General features: G+C 34.2%; 1 protein-coding gene across 2 annotated transcripts; it reads right to left on the bottom strand.

Annotated features, from left to right (window-relative positions):
- Nucleotides 1-1,753: 1,753 nt before the first annotated feature.
- LOC120337633 (coiled-coil and C2 domain-containing protein 2A-like) lies at nt 1,754-19,797 on the bottom strand. Of its 2 annotated transcripts, XM_078116931.1 has the most exons (27): nt 19,410-19,797; nt 18,885-18,997; nt 18,455-18,527; nt 18,156-18,269; nt 17,766-17,953; nt 16,637-16,772; nt 15,740-15,933; nt 15,161-15,327; nt 14,332-14,557; nt 13,823-14,028; nt 12,924-13,058; nt 12,339-12,404; nt 12,083-12,215; nt 10,931-11,656; nt 10,021-10,297; nt 9,579-9,663; nt 8,695-8,911; nt 8,033-8,199; nt 7,797-7,882; nt 6,776-6,989; nt 6,403-6,432; nt 4,713-4,975; nt 4,221-4,383; nt 3,728-3,877; nt 3,369-3,461; nt 2,675-2,973; nt 1,754-2,434 (listed from the first exon to the last, which is right to left on the bottom strand). In XM_078116931.1, exons 1-27 carry the CDS (start codon nt 19,754-19,756, stop codon nt 2,137-2,139), a joined length of 5,166 nt encoding a protein of 1,721 aa, XP_077973057.1. In that variant the 5' UTR covers nt 19,757-19,797; the 3' UTR covers nt 1,754-2,136. The 2 variants fall into 2 exon arrangements, with proteins under 2 accessions (XP_077973057.1, XP_039261426.2); XM_039405492.2 differs by lacking the exon at nt 6,403-6,432.
- Between the last annotated feature and the right edge of the window lie 1,662 nt (nt 19,798-21,459).

Here is a 21,459-nt window from a genome sequence, read left to right as displayed (position 1 = left end):
AAAAAAAGGGGGAGGGTCGGAATCCGCGAATTTCCATGTAACAGTCTTCGCAATTGTCAGTCTGCTTGTGAAAAAAGCCTACTTTTTCGACGTATAATAATTTTTCTGTTAGGTAAAGTATTCGATTCACGACCGAAAGAGCATTTCAAGTGTCGTGTCATAATGCGGGAGAGATGATTCATTTTTTTCATATAATATTCATATCTCCCCAATCGTTCGTAGCAAGTTGAGGAAGCTCATATCATCCAAGAGTCATTACCTCTGCTATATTACAGTTACGTCTCTTTTAATCCAAGCGACCCTGTTTCTGAGTTATGTCATTTTTAAAAAGTGATGTCACAGGTCTCCCGCATGTTGAGGAGAGTTGTGCATACCATCAATGAGAGTTGAGCCGCTACATGCAGAACGGCACATCGGGACAGTATCATTCACAAATGTGAGATGCGAATACTTCAGTATCTGAACTGCAAAGCAACTGGGCAGATTTAAATTAGCTAATCCTAAACAGAAGAATACATCTATAATCTTATTTATTTTTGTCAGTCAAACAAAATGAAAACTCAATATACCCCTAAACCATTCTTATTACACCTTGGTAGCATCTATAAATCGAGAAGAAACGTTTATCTAGGCTATGGGCTGAAATAGCGTATGACAAAGTATGTGAAAATCAAAGATTCTACTCATCGAGGTCACACGTGAACGTGAACTGGGTGCGACGTGAAGTTCCAATGGTGGTAATTCACTAATTTTCTTGCATGTCTTTCTTCGATCTAAGTGCTTCATCTTCGGCATTCAGAATAAAGATAGTTCGGTCATTTACGCTTAAAACCCGGCGGAGAAATACTCCTTCGAATGTATCAACTCTTGCGACGTAGCGAACAATTCTAGATTTTCCACTAATATTGACTATGACAAAATCGCCTTCGATAATTAATATTTTGATCTTCTTCCTCTGAGTCCATCAGTATCATCGCACAATACATTCTCATCAGATTCCATTTCGCTCGAAGAGGATCTACATCTGGATGGTGCTACTCTCACACTAACTGTTACCTTGTTTGCAAAGAGCATTTTTTTGGCCCCACGGTAGTTTTTCTTTGCTCTATTTTTTTCTAGCCCAGCCACGGATTTCGCTGCTATTTCATCTCTAACTGTCAAAATTTTCGTGCTAGCTTTTTCCTATTAGAAGCTTTCACCTTCCTTGGCCCTGCTTTTGGTAAAGGTAGTATATCACCTGGAGACACATAAGAAGTCTCTGCGTTGCTAGTCGGCTCTGCTCTAGTTAAGCCAGTATTGCTCTTAACGCCAGCTGCTGATTGAATTCTGTTATCTTTTTGATTCGTGCGAGTATCGAGATCACTCTGTAAATCTGACGCGTTTTCAACATTGTCTTCTGACGAGCAAACTGGATTTTTGCGATCTGTAGGGTGTAGGTAGGCTTCCATTTCAGAAATGAATATCATATTCTTGACCTTGCAATTCTTGTATCCGCTTATACCAAGCGGGTCGTATTTTTGTTTATCGTTGTATCGCTTGAGTGTCATTCGATCCACATCAAATGTTGTCGTTGCGGCTCTAATACTGCAGCCCTCTTCAACCGCTTCTGTCGCCCTTTTGACTAATGCCACTCACTATCGTTGTTCGTCTAAGTAAGAACTTCGAATTCAGGAATTATTGCATTAAATGGTACAAGAAGAAGTTGTTTCAAATTGCGATGACTAGAGGCTAAAATCACATGACTCATGTTCAATAAAATATATTATATATTTATTACTAAATAATTAATCGGAAAGCTTCATGCTAGAAACTTAAAAATACTTGATAGAAAATATAAAAAATTGACTAAAATGAAAAAAAAAACAGGAAAAGTGTATATAGTAATATTATTTATATTGTATCGATTTGAACTAGCAAACCGAGTCGTAGACGGAATTACATAAAATAATTTAAAACCTGTAGCAGCAATAGGAGTAAGCCGAATAAAACCCTTCTTTAGATATCGGTCAGGATGCTACACTATGTAAGATTATATCTATAGAATATTAACTGGGCAAATTGGACATGCAGAAAATATTATTTCTCCAATGTCTCACTTGTCTGTACAACAAAGTGGAATTCAAAATGACAATATATTCAAAACGACCTGGATGCATTAATAGCAGCTACATAAACCCATACACATAGCACAGAGGATGGGTAAGGATGGATATAAACACCAAGAGCAAATTCTATATCGTTGTCCTGAATTTTGTGAACTTCAGTACTGCGGACAGCTTTGACAACAGCATCTATGTCAGTGAATGGCATGTCCATAGGAAATCCAACAAAACGTGCATCACCAATTAGCCTTGTCAAACGCTCGGCATGATCATCTTGAAGAAGGGTGGTTCTAGACTGTGTTTGCCTATCATCAGCACCACCAAGCTTCCACCTGATAAAAAGAAATTAGATTTCACAGCAGTCTGAATGAGTGAAAGCTGCAGAAGAAACTTCACTCTTTATTAGATATATATATATAAGTCCTATATCATAATTCTTAAAACAAGTCCCAATCTTGAGTCAATATGCATTTTGCAAGGACAACCAGTGTTAACTAAAACTAATAGAATTCATATAGTTTTCCATTATGTTCACATAAGAAAAATTGGAATGTCATAAACTAAACAAACACCTGTCTATTTCCAGACTTCGTAAAATTTGATGTAGAGCTGTAGAGCATGATCGATTCCAACGAGTGACATGACGAGGTCTCCAATCCATCATGGCTTCTTTTAGAGTCCTTTCAATCATTTCTTCCAAATTTTGTACATAAGATAACTCTGTTTCAGGATACACAATGACCTCTGGCTGAACTGAGGTTAATCCCTGTGTTGCTGAGATAGATTTGAATAAAGGTTTCCATCCTTGATTGGTATTAAAATTAACTCTAGCAGGAATGTCATGAACTTGCATGTTGAACCAAATATTATCCTGAAACATTAAAGTGTAAGTTTACTAATACTCAATAAGTATGTTTTAATGGAATAATCTTACAAAAACATTTTTCAAGGTAGACATGTTTAGAAAATTTATGATTACTAAATTTGGTTGTCATATTTTGAAAAACTAATTTACCGTAACAACAATAAACTGCGCTGCTTTTACTGAACTTTCACTGTTTAGCTGTTTAAACCTTGCTCACATGCCAATTTTATACATGCTGTGACTTCAGGCAAATGATCGAACACCAATACATAATCGAGTGAACATGATCAACTGTACTTTATCCGAATCATACAGACATTTAATAAATTCTCTTCGACCGGTTAAAAAAAATGACATTCTGACAATTACTCCATTGCTTCAGCATAAAATATTATACTAACCTGATTGACAAGAGCAAATACATTTTGTAATGGACATAGAAAATCAGTCGCTTTATAATGGTGACCATTACTTGCATTCCATAAGAAATATTCCTGTAAATAATTTTCCAAATGTTAGTTTTCCACATACTTGAGTTCAGCAATAGAACAAAATCAATAAGAGAGGTATCTTATACCTCAAAAAGAGGATTAAATGGCGCTCCAGAAGTGTGTTTATCAATATGGAGGTAACTATTGTATTCATTGGCTAACACAGACAGTCACCGAACTCGTAACAGAACAAAAATAGGGAAAATCCGAATAAAATTATGGCCTAACCCTATCCTAGTACACACACTACAAGAGTACCGATTAAATACCTGGCTTTGTTCTAGAGTCAATACATATGCAGTTTCGCCTTCAGGAATAGCCCGACCAAGAACAAGATATGCTTGCTTTCCAATATGTAGAAAAAAATTAAGCAATAGAATTGCATGTTCCTCTTCATCTCCACATAACATGTTAAGAAACTGTTGATGAGTAAAATTATTGTATTTTAATATATTGATAAAACTACTTTTTTTAGTTTTAGTTCTGTTGCTTCAACAAAGTTATATAAGTATATACAAAGGTAATCACCAAGCCAATCATTTCCTCAGAAATGGAAATACCCATTTTCGAAGAAAAGCTGAATGACAAGGACTAGCAATGGTCAAAAAAGAAAAACTGAAAATTCATAAATCAAAATACATTGCAATGCAATACACTTTCATAAACAAAAGGTGACCCATATTTCAATTTTATAGATAGACCGAAGACAAAAAAAAACAATTCACAATTAGCCTGGCATATTCAGTACACATGAGTATTCACCTGATCGCAAGTACTCCACAAATCACACTTCCCAGCATATATGACATTGTCAGATACAAATGGAATGAGAGAGACATATCGAGCTAATTTTTCAGCACAAACAAGAGAGTTTTGACTCGTACCCTCTAATAATTCAGGTGGAGGTGCAATCGGCTTCACATATCTGAAATAAAAATATTATTCATATCATATCCGAACAATATAAGGAGTGCATTGCATATCAGTTTTATAATATATGAATGTATTTTGGTTTAAGTATGTCTGTAAATGTGTCAACAGGCAACTGTGATAGAATAAGTGTACATTCTCAAAATACCAAGCAAACAAAATTGGATTGTGGATTGGAATTATTAAAGCTCATAGCAACTTATTTCTGATTCAATGTCTGCAAAACAAAATGTTTGAATTGTAACACTATGGTGACTGCTACATATTTCATTTTAAAATTCAAAAGATTGTAATTTAATGATAATAGAACTTTCATATAAATACCTTGTGATGAAGACAGATTCTCCTTTAATATCAATGACCGTTGTTTTTATTCTTCGTTTTGGAAATTTCTTTTTGCATTCCTCTTCAAATTTCAATGACTCTGAAATCAAACGCTCATCCTCTTGAGTTTCAAATTTCTGTGGTACAGGTTCAGGTCTGCCAAGTTGGGGTTCAAGGGTAACAAATATGCCAATGTATGAACCATCTGTTGGTTGTAGAAATTGTGATTCCATTTGTGCATATGGATCATTTGCAGATGAATTCTAAAAAAATTAACATTTTTATATTCGTATTCTTCAGTGAGAAGAATATAAACATTATTTCAAGGAGTCTCAATAAATTTTGTCTTGTGCAGTACATTCGTACTGACAGAGTATAAAAGATGATAAATCTGTGGAATCTAGTACTCAATAACAATTTTAAGTAAAGATATATTCATGATGATTTGAAGTACCCTGAAAATTACCCACCAAATTGTTATATACACAGGGCTGCCATAACGTCCTTATTTCTAAGATTTGTCCTTGTTTTGATCGTTTTTTTGTTTTAGAAAATATTTTTGCCCTTATTTTTAAGAATCTTCCTTATTTTGACATGTGTCCTTATTTTTGGTGCAAATGGTTTCTAGTGCAAAGTATGATTAGACACGGGTCGCATTGGCATGAATACATTTTTTCAGTCACATTTCGTTTTTTGTCATCTTATTGTTTCATTTCATATCAAAGGCAGCCCTGTATATACAACATGCGAATCATCAAGAATTCCATTCTAGAAAGTATTACAATATGTACAGAATGCCTGATTTCAACACTAAATATAGGCCAACAAATTTCACAGAAATTACAACAAATTTGATGTTTGAAGCCTGAAGATTCAATCAGAATGCAATTACATTTGAAATTAATCAAGGGAGTCATGAAGATATAATATAGATTAAAGCATGCTACCTGACTAACTGTACATCTGAAACCATTTCCAAACGAAGTACTTACTTCAGCATGCAATAATAGGCATTCACAAACTTTGCTCGTTTTTACAAGGTTTTTGCACGGTTTTTTGCACAATTTACAAATGCTCTGGCATCTAATACCAAATTTTTTAAATAAGCTACAGTACGGAATAAATGTCTGCTTTTGTGTTTTTCAAGTTGGTAATTTCATGCACACATATTAGGACAAATATTTGAATGTCATGGCTATACTTGCAGTACTTTGTTTATAACATAAGCAAAGATTTACTTCGTTTCAACCTTATGTGCAGTAAGTGGTTCTACTTATTATTAACTTTGGATATGGTTATTTCGATTTCAACCCCGTTGGGGGTAAGACGTAGCTGACTACCGTGGTTATTTTAATAAATAACTCTAGTGACCAATTGCCTCGTTCTCCAACCACTCATTCTGCTTATTGCATAATGCGTATGGAATTTGATTGAATTTAAAGAAAGAAATTCAATTTTTCAAGCATCCCAAGGGCAGGAAGGCAAAAAGATAGGTTTGTTCAAAGTTAAGAGTCCGAGAAACAAGGATTTAATACTACAATAGGGATCAGAGTTTGAAGAAAATAGTGCAGACAAAAATTATTACAAAGACATGCATATACAGTCCATAAGAGAAAAGACAAAATTAATAGTTGATAAATTATAGTTTGCTGATTATGAAAGAGGACATACAGAAATTTACTAAAATAACCTGATGTGCGCCTGCATCCGCTTTACTTTCCTGAAATGTTTTATTTGTTAAACTGGTTAATATAATCGTCCTTGGTACAAGAAAAACGCCTATAGAAATTAATTTATCGTGCAGTAAGTTGCAGAATTGTTATTGAAACACTCAAAATAACTTTTGAACTGAAAACTTATTTGAATTTTTCACTGGCTAGGTAATAAATGATTTTAATTTTGTGGAGTTTCAGTAAAATTTGACATTTTTATGGTTGCCCCTGATTCTGCTCAGTGATGTGTTTTCTTCATTTTCAAGAGAGTGTGCATAAGTGCATTCTCAAAAAAAAAAACATAACAAACAATGGCATGTTACAGATATAGCATACTAAAACTCGACTTACCGCTCTATCAGGAGTATACCCTAGCATAACTTGCGGGACATTCAACTTGAATGTGCCCTCAATTTTTCCCTGTTGGTAAATTGTTGTGAATGGAATTTTGAGTGAGCCGAGCCAATGATTCTGGACTCTATGTGAAACCACTCCGGTAGCCACTCCTGAAGATTCCCCAACATCATCACGATCTCTTGTGTCTACATTTGCATCCCGCACAACTCTGAAAATTATTTGGTATCAAAAGCATGATGTTGATATATGAGAAGGTAAATAGCTAGTATGATCAAAGTAATTTGCAATAATTTATCTCAGAAATATTACATATTAGGACGATAAAATTAAGCTATACAGTGTATTCTTGTACAGGGCCAACTTGAAGTAGGCCTATATAAAACCCCATTTATAACAAGATTCATCTGTTATATGACGATTACACGATTATTAAAATACATATTCTACTTATTGCTGTTGGCCTATACAGTAGAATAACTAACAAAAGAGAAGATCATTTTGAAGGCGGAGTTGAAAATTACTACCGGTAAATTCATTTTTTATGAATTTACAATAATTTGTGTAGGTTTTCTTTGTTGAACATGATACAATTTAGAATATATATACAATATTCCATATTTGAAAGTGAAATCTCCGAATGTATTAGGAATAGTAGCCTATATTATTCGATTTTAGCCATCCCAGAGAAAAATCTATGGTTCTGGATTATTCAATTCAATAATTGAAAATGAAAAACTATCCATGTTATAGATGAGCAATATGATATTTTTATTAGTTTACTCAAAACTTTGTACATAAAAAGCTTCTATGATAAAATTTTTACAAACTGTGTGAAAACCAACTACTGACCTGCTGTTAGATGCATGTTAATTTTATGGTGAAATAGATAAAAACATGATAACAAGGGGCATCAACCTTAAGTTTATCATATTATGGTGCAAATTCCATTCTATTGGTAAGCAGTAAACACTTTGGGGCACTGATTACTGTCAAAAAAATAATTTATCTAATTTACCTGTCAAATATATTAATAAATAATGTGTCATCAATGGTCTGCAAATTTTCTGGAGTATAATCGTTGTTGGTTGCTGAGAACGGCAGCTATAAAGTGACATGAAAAGCAAATATAAACAGAAGGCAAACTATTTCAAACAAAACTAAAATTGACCATACATTCAAATTAGTATGAAAACTCCCACTTCTGCTGAGTGATTTTCACAGAAAATGATTTTATAAAGAAAAATAAAATACCTCAATTTCTTCATTCCAACTAGGATTTGGTCCCTCAGCAATGTTTGTTGCTTTCACATTATTTTGAAAAGATACAGAGACAAAAGGTGATAATTTGAAAGGTTCACGCTCATCTTGAGACTGTTGATGAAGATTAGTAGTGCCTAAAACTGCTCTTGATAAAGATCCTTAACAAAAAATATAGCAATATAAGACAAAAATTGGGTGAGAATAGATTCCTATTCAGAACAGACACAACTTTGAAGTAAAATGTTATTTGTTGATATGAGAGTATGGATAGAATAGGAATGTCACATTTATCCCTGGGAAGTGAGAAAAGCCAATAAGGCAGCTTAATCATACGACAATCCATGGTATATCGTTAGATCACCGGTTTTTGTCAGGCATGGAAATGGTTGGCCAGTTATTCGTTTCAAATGCATGGACTTTATGATGGGGGAAGGCGTAACCGGCCAGTGGTTACCTGAACCACCCTACAACAGAGAGGAGTCCAGCAAACCTCCCACACGAATCCCATTTATACTAAAAGCTGAAGGTATTTGAGATGCATCGAGATAATTAACTTTAACCACCTGTTTGAGACAACTTTTGCAAAACAATCTACAAAAAGTATAATGAAAAAAGAAAAACGCTGGCGTCAAAAACTAGAAAAGAAAAACTACCTTCAAGGCCAGGAACGGGAGTTTTATCTCGGATAGGTAAATTGTATGCCCGAACAACAGTTATTAAAACAGAAACAGAGCCTTCAGTGAGATTTTGAGTTGTTGCTTTCTTTCTTTCACTGCGGACTGGCTTCAAGGGACGCCGTGGTTCAGCTATTTTGATAATTTTCAAACCAAGGGTGCCTATGTCTGGTACTTGGTCTTCATGAACCATGTCCTGAACAATAAAGAAGTTACATAATAGACCTCATGTTTAAACTGACATATATAAGTCATGTTTCGGAATAAGAACTTAGTATGAGATTTTCAAGTGTATATTCTACCTTGAAATTTCCATTGCCATACCCCCTTGAATACAAAATTAGGCTGATAATTACCAAATACTAAAAGAAGGAAGGATGGCACAATTTAAGTTAATGACTCTAGCACTAGCACTGCCACTCATAAGCATCACCTCACATATTCGCTCAATAAAGTAAGTCAAATATATTGATTAACGTCCTGCCATATCTATCAGTTAAAGACTTCGTGACAATAGAAGTAGATTCATTTAAGCTGACATATAATGAGACCAGTGTTCCCTCTAAGGTTCCCTCTATGCGCACACGCATAGATTTACTGTGCACAGACTTATTTCGATGTAATGTAACAATGTGCTCGGTTGGCAAGTTGAGAAAATTTGTTGTTGGCCCACTTATTACTCGGTTAGAACACCAAAATTTCTTCATTGGTTTTTGCACAAATATTAGTCATTTCCAAAAAAGTGCGCACACACCAAAATTTCTGTGCACACATACTACAAAAAATTAGAGGGAACATTGAATGAGACTATGATATATATTATTCATACTACAAAAAATATCTTACAACAAGAAAAATTTTACCTGTAGGGTATGATAATGTCTTGCAGTATAAAATCTTCTCATCACAGAATCTCTGACTTTCTGTCGAAATCTCAGTACTTCAAGTCTGAAACCCAGATAAAACAGTAAGCAAAGATGTTATGAGAACTTGAAGTTGTGAACCAAAAGTTGCTAGTCATTATCAAAGCAGCACAAGCCTAATTGATATGCAGACACAATTCGAAGACAAAAATTCCACACATCTTTAATTGATATCATCATACAGTGGTTGCCAACCTTTTCGATATCTATTTTTCTGATCTTCATTCGCACAGTTGGATTGGTTTATTATACCTCTATAAATAAGCATTACAATACTACTAAACAATATTAGAAAAACTATACAAAATACAAACTAATATTTTTGTATTTTTTCCCTAAAAACATCAAAATTATTTGAAAACTTTAAAACTAATGTACTAACCTATGTGCACTTAATGATCCAGCAGCAACTTTTCGTTCACCCATTTCACCTAAGGCATCTTTTTCCCGTTTGTGTCGTTCATATGCAGTAAAAGCAGAATCCAGAATTTCATGTTCATTAGCAGGCACCATACTCAAGTTACGAAATTCTGATATTCCTGTTGCTCTATACTCCAGTAATCTTAACCTACGAGCCTGACCCATTTCTTCATCAGTAACAAAATTAAACTGCTGTTGAAGTTGATCGAGGCGAAAATAATCCATTGCTGAAGTGAATCCTGGTTTCAAAATATAAAATCATATAGCATAAACACAGCTAGCGATTCTAATGTAATTAAGTGCCCATGCTAAAAAATCTTTTTTACATTACAAAGACAACATTTGCCTATTAAAGTTGCATCATTCTCATAGGCATGTCCGAAAAGGAGTACGGTGTATATTTTTTCATTCTGTAAACTGTAGTTAAATTGGTACTCCCAAAGTATGTGAACCAAGATGGCGGACCCGGAATTTAGTATGTGTACCTGGTTAGAGTTCGGCCATGCTTTTATTCCAATTTTCCGTATTTTAGTTCTATTACGAGTTCGGGGACTAGCCAAGTGACTCCCATAGTATTTGTACCTGAAATTATGGCCTAACCTAGTACACATACTACGTTCCGGTGTCCGCCATCTTGGTTCACATACTACGGTAGCACCAATTTAACTAGTTTACTGAATAAAAAAATATATACTTCTTTTCGGACATGCCTATGAGAATAATGCAACTTTAATAGGCAAATGTTGTCTTTGTATGGGCACTTAATTACAATAGAATCGCTAGCTGTGTTTATGCTATAACAAAATGCTATTAAGAATTTTAGAAATAACTAAAGTGCTGCATAAGTATCCCTTTGTTCTATCTTATATTACCTTCTTTTGCACTTGTGTAGGTCACCATTCCTAAATTGGCAGGATCATTTGGATCAAGCTTTCCTTCTTGTGACCACAATGCCATTAAATCCGGATCTTGCAAGTTATATTGAGCAAGTCCATCACTTTGTTGTGCACCTATCTGAGATGCGTGGTGAGGTCTTCCTGCAGCATCAAAAGCATCATTTCCTCGTGGATTCATAAGTTTTGGGGCCAAAACTCTTCCATCGGCATCCAAACTCCAAGCTATGCTAACATAGAGCTGTCCACATGTTTTAAGTGATACTGGCACATTTGAATCAGAACGAAGAGTGAATGGTGTACTGCTACCAACACCTTCATGATTACGGTATATAACAACCTTATCGTTAGAAAAATCAACAGGAAATAGTTGAACGTTAGCCGTATTTACCGACCCATCTGGAATTGCCAAGTTTATTTCATCTAGAATTGTGTCACTCAATCGACCTAATTCATAAATTTGAATCCTCACAGAATCTGGCCATTGTGATATTAAAATTTTGAAAATCTGTCCAAAATGAACTCGAAAATCAGACGTAAGTGATTTTTCCTCTGAAGTACAAACATCTCTGCCATTGAATTTTACTCGAGCAACCAATCTAGAATTTTGAACAGCAATCCTCCTGGTAGCCTCCCCTGCTGGAAGTTGTACATTTGGTGTAATTGGTCCTGTGTGTGTGACTTCTAATGATATCTTAGGTTCACCTAAAAGTATTTGGAGAAAATGAGGTTACACAAACAGATAGATGATCCGCATTGGACAAATTAAGTTGGTACTCCTGTAGTGTGTCTATCAGGTTAGGGTTAGGCAATATTTTAATCTGATTTTCCTTATTTTAGTTCTCTTACGAGTTCGGGGATTGTCTCTGTTAGCCAAGTGAATATACCCCCTGCCCATAGGTTTTAGTCTCTTTACACAACTTGATGTAAAGTAAGCAAACAAAATTAGTTACATTCATATTGGTTCACACACTTCTGGAGCGCCAATAAGACATTTCCAATAAAAAACCTATCAAGATTATCAAATATTTGATATTTTCTTTTCTATACTCACTTGTACAGTACAATAAAGATGTTAACTAAAAAAGAACTAAAAATATTTTTACGAATTAATACAGTAACAAAAAATACCTGGGTTTCTTCGATGCTGTAAAGCTTGATTAATAAGTTGTTCACGAACTGCATTTTCATCAAATTTAGCAGGTGGAAGTGGCTTCAGTGGTTTAGGATTTGGTCCAACAATAAGAGACTCTTCTTCTGTCATCTAAATGAGTTATATATATATATAGGCTTTTGTGTAGAACATAAGTACCGTAATATTTCAACAAAACTCACATAAAAACATAAAAAATTGTAATCAGAGATCTATTTTTAAGGTTGAACTTACTCCAAGATCTGCAGAAGATTCACTTTTTTGTTGTCTTTTCAATTTTATTCTAGTCTTTTTCCAATCCTGGAAAAGTAATTTCATCCTTATACATATATACAAAAGCATTCTACCCACAATATATGTAGATTTTGGAAAACTGAAAATTGTTGAAAAATCGGCGCTCCAGAAGTGTGTGTACCAATATGGAGGTAACTAATTTCGTTCGCTTATTTTGCATCAAGTTGTGTAAAGGGATTGAAACCTATGGGCAGGGGGGGATATTCACTTGGCTAACACAAATGGTCCCGAACTCTTAGTAGAACTAAAATAAGGAAAATCGGAATAAAATTGACTAAGCTATTAACTAACAATTATCTAAAAACATCAACAAATGTAGAAGAAAATAGATGCACTATATCAAGAACTACACTGCTACTTAACAAAGGACAAAATAATGTTCTATCCAATTCACAAAATTTTCTGGCCCTAGTTTTGCCAAGGCAAATATTGATAATTGTTTCATCTCAGAATCGTATGTATGCCACTAGCGACCCTATGTGGAGTTACAACACAACTACCAATGTATGCATAAATTACACCTACTTGTAAATTACTTTGATATTCAGTCAGTAGCTTTCTATAAGGATACTGAACTGTGTAGTTAAATTCCTCCTGGCATTCTTGAATTTGTACATCAATTTCTTGCATCCATGCCTGTCTATCTGACTCTTGATTAACCTGGAAAATTGGATTATCATGGAATTCACCAGATTTCTTTCAATCAATGGTCACATAAATGACAATAGGGAGCACAGCAGTAAACTGCTAAAATATTGTTCTATTCACATATTTTTGTTAACAGAAACTTGAAACAAGCCCATTTTGAATAAGACAAATATGATTTTTGCTTTTTGGGATAGGATAGGATTTACATATTTATCCAGAGGGAGAAGAAAGCCGATAACATGGCTTAGTCATATGGCGAACCACAGCCCCTCGTCCGGTTACCAGTCAATGTCGGGTATGGGATTAGTAAGCCAATTATTTGATTTTCGAAAGCATGGACTTGATAGTGGAGGAAGCCGTAACTGGCCAGGGCTGAACCACCCGACAGCGGCGTGGAGTCCAGCAATCCTCTCGCACATAACTATCCTTCGAACCTGCGAACCCACGCAGGATAATCAGAGGTGCAGTGGCAAGCGTATTCCTAACGCTCAGCACGATGGGCCACACCGCATAGCCGAGCCTTTTCCATGGTAACATAAACTACACTTATGTAGACAAAGCAAAGATAAAACATCAAATGAAAAGTATTTAAAGTATGGTTGGTGTGAGACTTGAGAAACAAGCTTTATAACTAAAACAACCTCTACAAGAATAAGATCCACAATCATACATTTCTGTATTACTTGAGTTGAAGTAAATTATCCTGAAATATACAGGAATGGAACAAAGTAAGGTTATTAAATCTTGTTGCAATATAAGGCAGAATTAAAAGTTACCTCTTGCTTTTTTACAGTTAATTTAATGCCGGAATTATTAAATCCTTGGGCCGTTCTCAGTGCCTTAATTTCCTTCCATTCAGCAACTATTTTTCGCATCAAGTCTCTTTCATATGCTTCAGCAAGATCGCGTTGTCGGCAGGTACGACGAATTTCAGTTAGGTAATCTTGGATTCGCAGTTCTTGACCCCCAAGAATAGCGATATCTGATAAGAATCATAAAAAAATTAGGTGGGAATGCTCAGGAATCATGATCATAAAAACCGACGAGCGTGTGCATACTGCACAGATGGTACGATCATTCAAATGTATGAAGAATTAGTTAGCACTCTTCATCCTTAATCTCTAAAACAACCACATCTTTAGTTCCATATCAAATGCATGTGATATAATTCGAACCTTGCATACTGTAAATGCCTTATATCACACCAAAATTTATGTTATTTGACATATTGTGAATACTTCCTACCAAATATCTAGTTAATTTCGTAAATCAATGAGATACATACCCTCCCCATCAGCAGCTGAAGCATTTCTTTTCATTGTTTTCAGTGCGAGCCGTAACGATCTCAATTTCTCATAATAAAAAACCGCATAGTTTTTATGTCGATGACGAATGTACGCATCATACATTTCACTTATACTCGATGCAAGTACATGCTCTCTACTCATGAGAGGATGGTGATGAAAAACAGCTGTGCCGAGATCAACCTGTAGCTCATGTTCTTGTGAACCCTAAAATAATTTGCATTACACTTGCATAATTCTGAGTGATTCAAGAGCCTTGCTACACAGTAACAAAAACATATTTGCGCAACTTGAAATAGTTATCTTCATTCTTGCTACAGTATTACGATATATTATGCATCCGGATCCACCGCCGCAAAAGCATAATTGAGGAATAAGCACAGCGTCTTTCAGAAAGACAATACGATAACATACTTGCATAAGTTACAGAATTTATATATAGACTAATGGGCACTCCAAAAGTATGCGTACCAATATAGAGGTAACTAATTTTGTTCGCCTATTACACCAAGTTGTGTGAAGGGACAGAAGCCTATGGGATATTTTCATTGGAAGGCGATGGAATTAAAATAAGAAGAATCAAAATAAAATTATAAATTTCCCTAATCTGGTACATACACTACGGGAGTACCGAATAATGTTTACTTTTTTCATATACAATAAATGTACACATCACAGTTCCACTTTGCAGAACATCAAATCAAATCAGAACAGAAATTTTCAATTTACATAGCTGTAACATATATACTAGTACATCTTTTGAGATAAAAGAAGTTCGGCTAATTCTTACAAATGGACTGACTCACTTACTTGCAGATATTTTTCATCAACTGAAGTTTGATAGGCTTTAACGTAGATAGTTTCTATTGATGGATCAATGTCATCAAGTCCAGATACCCACGGTTTGTTGGGATGAATTTGAACAGGACTTGGTAATATTTTAACACGACCATCTAATCCAAACCAAGCCTTATCGTCTGAAAAAAGATTCAATAAATAATATAACACTTCCATGATAATTTTCTTTCTACCCCTTAACTATAGAATTTTTTCAACTCATTCGCCCCTGTAAATGACGACCATCTTTTTAATATTTTTTAAGCAATTCTTCAAAGCTCTTCTGTCAAAGTTAAAATAGTTCTTATTTATTTTGTTACAATAAGAAACAGCTTTTAACTTGACCTAAAAATTAAAACAGGATTTCAAGCATAGAAAAAAGATTTAAGATGAAAATATTCCTAAAATAAACAATTTATAATTTGATTATATTATTTAGTTTTGAATGTACTCGATTTGTTTTGAAGATTGACTGATGTATAGTTTAAATAAAATTTCATATCCCTGTCCCTGTGGTAGATTTACAGTGAGGAATAGAAAAAGGGTATATACCTTGTTTTTCTTGACTGAGTATACGATTTTCAAGAATGTTTCGATTCCGTATTTGAACTTCTGGCATCAAACCAACATAAAAACCTTCTTCTTCTAAATACATAGGTGCAGCATTATCTAGGACTTTCTTCTCAGAAGGAGCGTTCAGAATACTTGGAACAAAACTTATCTGTTGCTCTGTTTCTAATCGAATTCTGTAACAAAATATTTAAGACAATATTGATATTTTATGATACACTAAATATGCCACACACAAATTTTCTATGAACCATGACAACTTCAGAACAGACACTGGTTATTTATTCGTAGACAGGGTAAGACTATAAGGCAGTGGTGGGTCAAGTTACATTTTATGAACAATATTTACGCTACAAAAGTGGAAAAGCCTCATGCCAAAACTAAATTTAATCGCAATCTCAAGAATTCCTTGATCTCTTTTTGGCTGAAACATCAAAATTTAGTTTTTAGTTCGGTTGTGGGCTTGTGGCCGCATCAGGCGGGCCAGATCGAAGTACCCAACGAGCCGGATTCGGCCCACGGGCAGTAGTTTGCCCATGTCAGCTATAGAGTAAGACAATAATAGAATCAGTCATCATTCAAAACACATTCGGAAATACCTATTTCTTTAGAATATAAATTATTTGATGCTCATTGGAGAATTTGCAAATGAAAGCAGTAGGCTAATGTGTGAATGGCAATATAAACAGTGTTTTGAAATGGTTTTCTAGTTTTTACCTCGCCAAAACTTAAAAGAACACTATTTTTTTCTGACCATCTTTGCAAAGATTGCAAACACAAAAATTGATAGATCTCAAACAATCTTATAACAAATACAAACAATCTTAAATATTATATGCATTTTGGACATCCCTGTGTAAATGCAACTTATATATATACCTGTAACTTATATATTCTGCTGACATTATATTGAAAAGTTTCCAATCTAATTCTTCAGGAATAATCTCTGAAAGTAATTTCTTTTTTTCATCATCAGTTTCCTCTACTTCTTCTGTGGGTTGCTCATCTTGTGCATCTGTAAAAATCATGATAGTTAGCATTATGCTTCATTATGTTCTAACAATGCAATTGTAATCGATTGAAAATGCACTGACAAATGATAGAATATGGATCAATTTTTTCATACATGTATATATATATATATAGAGATAAAAAAGTATGAGGCGGTCTATATGTAGTGAAAAAGCAGGAATAAAATTTTTACGTGCTATTGTACGTTTCAAAGAGCCAATTGAGACTTCTTGCCAGGGCCTAACTCGATCCTAAAAATACCCCTAAAAAATAAAAATCATACTTTTTTGTGTAAACTAATAATTTTTTTTACAACAAGATTTTTGTATGACATTTCAAAATACAAATTTTATATCAGCTAGATCCAATTTCCATAAGTTCAATTAGTGCGACGTAACGCATGAATCCACCCAATTTAGCAGAATTTTCGAAATTTGTCAAGTATTGATGTGTAAATAGAAATTTGAATTCACTGTTAAGTCTCAGCTTTGCAATTCAAGACATAAATTTTAATTCCAGATTTGTAACATCTAAGAGTGGTATAGAGGTTGGGGTTTCATTGAAACTTCCATTAGGGTTGCTGCGCACATGTTTGGTGAGTTTACCATTTCTTGTGAATAACTTTGACGTCATCACGTCAAGAAATGGAAATTTAATGAATGGAATCTGCTGATAGCAAGCCATGAAACTTTTAAATAAACAAGGCAACAAACACACTATAATATCACCCAAACTAAATTAATTTCAGCCAATGTACATGAGTTATAATTTCAAGTGTTTCATTGCTTGATTAAATTTTAATATTAAAGATTTTCCAGAAGATCTTCTAAAAATCTGATATGTCATCGCTTTTCTGGTCGTTTGATAAATTTTCAATGAAGCTTATTTCATTACCGACAACTGCTGCATTAATGATAATAACATCTGAGCAACAACTGTAATTCTAGTTAATATTTATGTAGAAAATAAATATAGAAACAAAGAAATAAAAAATAACCTGCTGCAGTTTCAGGTTGATCTTCTACTACAGGAGCCTGTTCTATTTCTTCTTCAGCAACCTGCTCAGCATGTTCTTCTGTTGTTGCAACATCAGGAGATTCAACTTCAGGTTGCACCGTTACTTCTTCAAATTGTTTCGTGAAAAAATCATAACAATCAATATCGCTAGGTTGACCGATTTGTTTCCTTGAAAAAAAATAAATAATTGGTTCACAATTGAGCATGAAGAAAAGATGAGACCTTGACTGAACACCTTGAAAAAAAAAATAGATAATCGGTTCACAATTGAGCATGAAGAAAAGATGAGATACTGAGCACTTTACATTTTATATCCAAGAGATAGCAGAATTATCATGACTAAAAGTAAGGTAAAACATTGGTAACATACCTAGCTTTCTGTAGAACCTTCTTCCATTGCAATTTCGCCAAAACTCTGGTTTCCAATTCTCTCTCCTTTTCTAAATCAGGTCGACTGAGAGTACGCAATGGATCAACATCAAATCTGTAAAAAAATTTAAAATCTTTTCATATTCATATATGACAAATCGAAAGTTGTTTATTTGAGCTTCGGTATCCATGCGAAAATAAGATTTCCAAGATATCCATACGTGTTGCGTAAATTATAACCATAACTTATTTTGAAAATGAACAGTCTTTGCAATTTCATATCTAAATTCAACAACTGACCTGGTGCTCGAGTCTCTTAGCCTTTCTTTTAATCTTTGAGTTCTTTTTCTCTCTTCGCCCATTTGAGAAAACTCTGAAATATATTTTCATTGATAAAAAAGACAATACAATAGTGAATAAATCATTATATTTGTCAATGTTTTATCAAAAAAAAATTGTTGTTTCATTTTTCCCGTGTGATTGGTAACATCCCAAGTGTTTTTATCATTATTATTATGCCCTAAAAAGGTAATCTGGTGTTTATTATTGGTCACAAAAAAATTATAATGTAATATTCGAAAATTTAAATTACCTTTTTCACTGTTAGATAAATGTACAATTTTAATTTGACTTTTTGGTGTACTCAAAGGAGCTTTAGAGCTTTAAAGGATGCAAATAACCAAATATTAATGCTAAAGTAAATAAACCTTATGTTACTCATGCGAAATACCTCGCTTTTGTTTAGCCGCCTGAAGCTTGGCTTGCAATCTATCACGCAAGGACATTCCAGCAGATCGAGTGCCAAATGTGCTGTTGAATGTGCTTTCCAAATCGGATTGGGGACTGCAAAAAATAATTAGAAAAATTATCAATATTGGCATTACACAACATATTCATTGAATTAAATTACCGGTATTAGATAAAACTAAGCCATAATATGTGCTTTCCAATTCGGATTGGAGACTGCAAAAAATAATTAGAAAAATTATCAATATTGGCATTACACAACATATTCATGGAATTAAATTACCGGTATTAGATACAACTAAGCAATAATATGTGCTTTCCAATTCGGATTGGGGACTGCAAAAAATAATTAGGAAAAAATATTAATATTGGCATTACCCATATATTCATTGAATTAAATTATTAGATATTCCTAAGCAATAATATAGTCGGGGTCATGCCCTTCAATGATAATTTGAAATTATTGTCAAGTCATATCTATTCAGTACACTTTACGGAGGTAAGTTACCGAGACAATTCCTGAGACTGGCCAGGTGACATAGCTGGTGTGATAGACCTTGGTGATTCTTGTAATCTTGAAGTAGGAAGTCGAACATCAGATTGAGGACGAAGCATTTCGGAAGTTTGGAGTCTTTTACGTGTAGCATCATGACGAGATTCTAGTTTCTCAATCAAACGACTAGTCGATGCTGTCTCCTCATCTCCAATAGTAGGAATATCAGCATCACCATCACTGTCATCATTATTGATTGTAGTAACATCAAGTGCTGTTGAATCAGTTGTTTGCATCGTTATATTCATTGCTTTTCGTCTTTCTTGCAACTTTTTTTGTAAAGTATCCGAAGTAGAATCCATGTTTCAACTTTTCAAAAATTACAGATGATAAGAGACACTACATAAAAATATTATCACAAATTTAAAATAAACATTCAATAGGATGTTCAACAGACCTCTCAGTATCACTACCCTATAGTTTGACTACGAAGTACGAATAGGCGATATTACCGGCTTTTCTCTCTCTGGGGATAAATATGTAATTCATATCCTATCCTACATACTGACATTAAGACATAACTTGGATATAGTTCAGAACTGTAGAACAGTGTTTCCAGGTTTCTTTACTCTGGGCCTGGGGGATGCATATTCATAAATTTAAAGGGATGTCTGTAACACATGGTCTATAGATGGAGCTTTATGAAGCGTATCTTGTTGCTATATGCCAGTCTGTCGAATACGATACTGAAATATGATAGATAAACACAATGACAATTTATTATCAAATACAGAAATATGAAATGCTAAATTGACACCACCAACACTTGAACTTTTATGACAGTTTGATTATTTGCTGTTTAAGTTATATCTAATACATATTGACATCTCAAGCCTGAGTAATATTGAATGGCAGCAGGAGTCTAAGTCCACCCAGCAAATTAATTGTTGGAAAGAGAATAGGTTAAAGTGGTACGCGGTGACAGTATGAACACGAAGTAGTCTAACTCTAGTGTTTAGAGTTGGGGTCGGCAAACTTTTTCATGCCGAAGGGCAAAATTACCGACTACCAGTGCCGGTAGTCTGATTAAGCTATTTATGCCCATCCTGATTAAATCATAATCAGGCCGTGTAGATTTTAGAGAAAAAATAAATGGAGTATCCTTCTAACGACTTCTTCCGTCTCCAAGTACTGAAAATATCAAACTGATTGTTCAAACACGATTTTACATATCGCTGTGTTATGGACAACACAATTTGGTTAAATACTGGTAACTATTTTTGCAATTTGGAGGGTCTGGGGTTGGAAAAGACAGCTGACAAGTCTGAAAGTGGAAAAGCTGGAAAGTGAATACAACAGAGTTGTGAAGAAATGTACGACTTTTTGCCACAGATATTCCACTCATAACTACACAAGCCAGTTTAATTCTGTAATTTGATTTTTTAACTCTGTTGAACTTATATTTGGCCACTTCATGAATGGTATTAATCAGCACTTCACCATATCTCAGGATGTCCTGTTCACTTTATAACAAAGTTAAGGACTAAAGAAGTTTCACTATGAATAGTATAGTATGCTGGGCATTGCTGGCAGGGAATGGAAATTTTAAAGACACCCACAAATTTTCCAATTGCAAGTGTGCTTTCTGTTTAACATGGTTGTTTGTATTGTGTTACTTTTGATAAATATGCCTTGAATTGTTCATCTTATTTTAATGGCAAAATTATCTATGTTGTATTTTTTATGAGCTTTGGCAATATCTATTTTTTCCTCTTCTGCTGCCAATAAGTGGTTATGTACCGCCTAAGACATCAGCATAATTTGAATTTTCTACTGTAACATCAATGTTTCACTGCTGCCCATGATATTTCTTTGTGTGTGTAATTGAGATTGCTTTTATTGTTTTAATAAATGATTCTACACCTCCATGCAGCCATGTTGCCTGCCAATATTGACAGTGTTTGGATATTGTTTTGGTAAATAGTTCCAATGTATATAGCTTTTTTGTGTATTTTTTGTGTTACTAGTCACTAGGTATTTTCTTCTAACATTGGCACGCATTGTT

Source organism: Styela clava, chromosome 10 (assembly GCF_964204865.1).
Source record: "Styela clava chromosome 10, kaStyClav1.hap1.2, whole genome shotgun sequence".
In the NCBI taxonomy this organism is placed as follows: domain Eukaryota; kingdom Metazoa; phylum Chordata; class Ascidiacea; order Stolidobranchia; family Styelidae; genus Styela; species Styela clava.
Note: the sequence above shows the minus strand (reverse complement) of the source record. Positions and strands in the feature narration are given on the sequence as shown.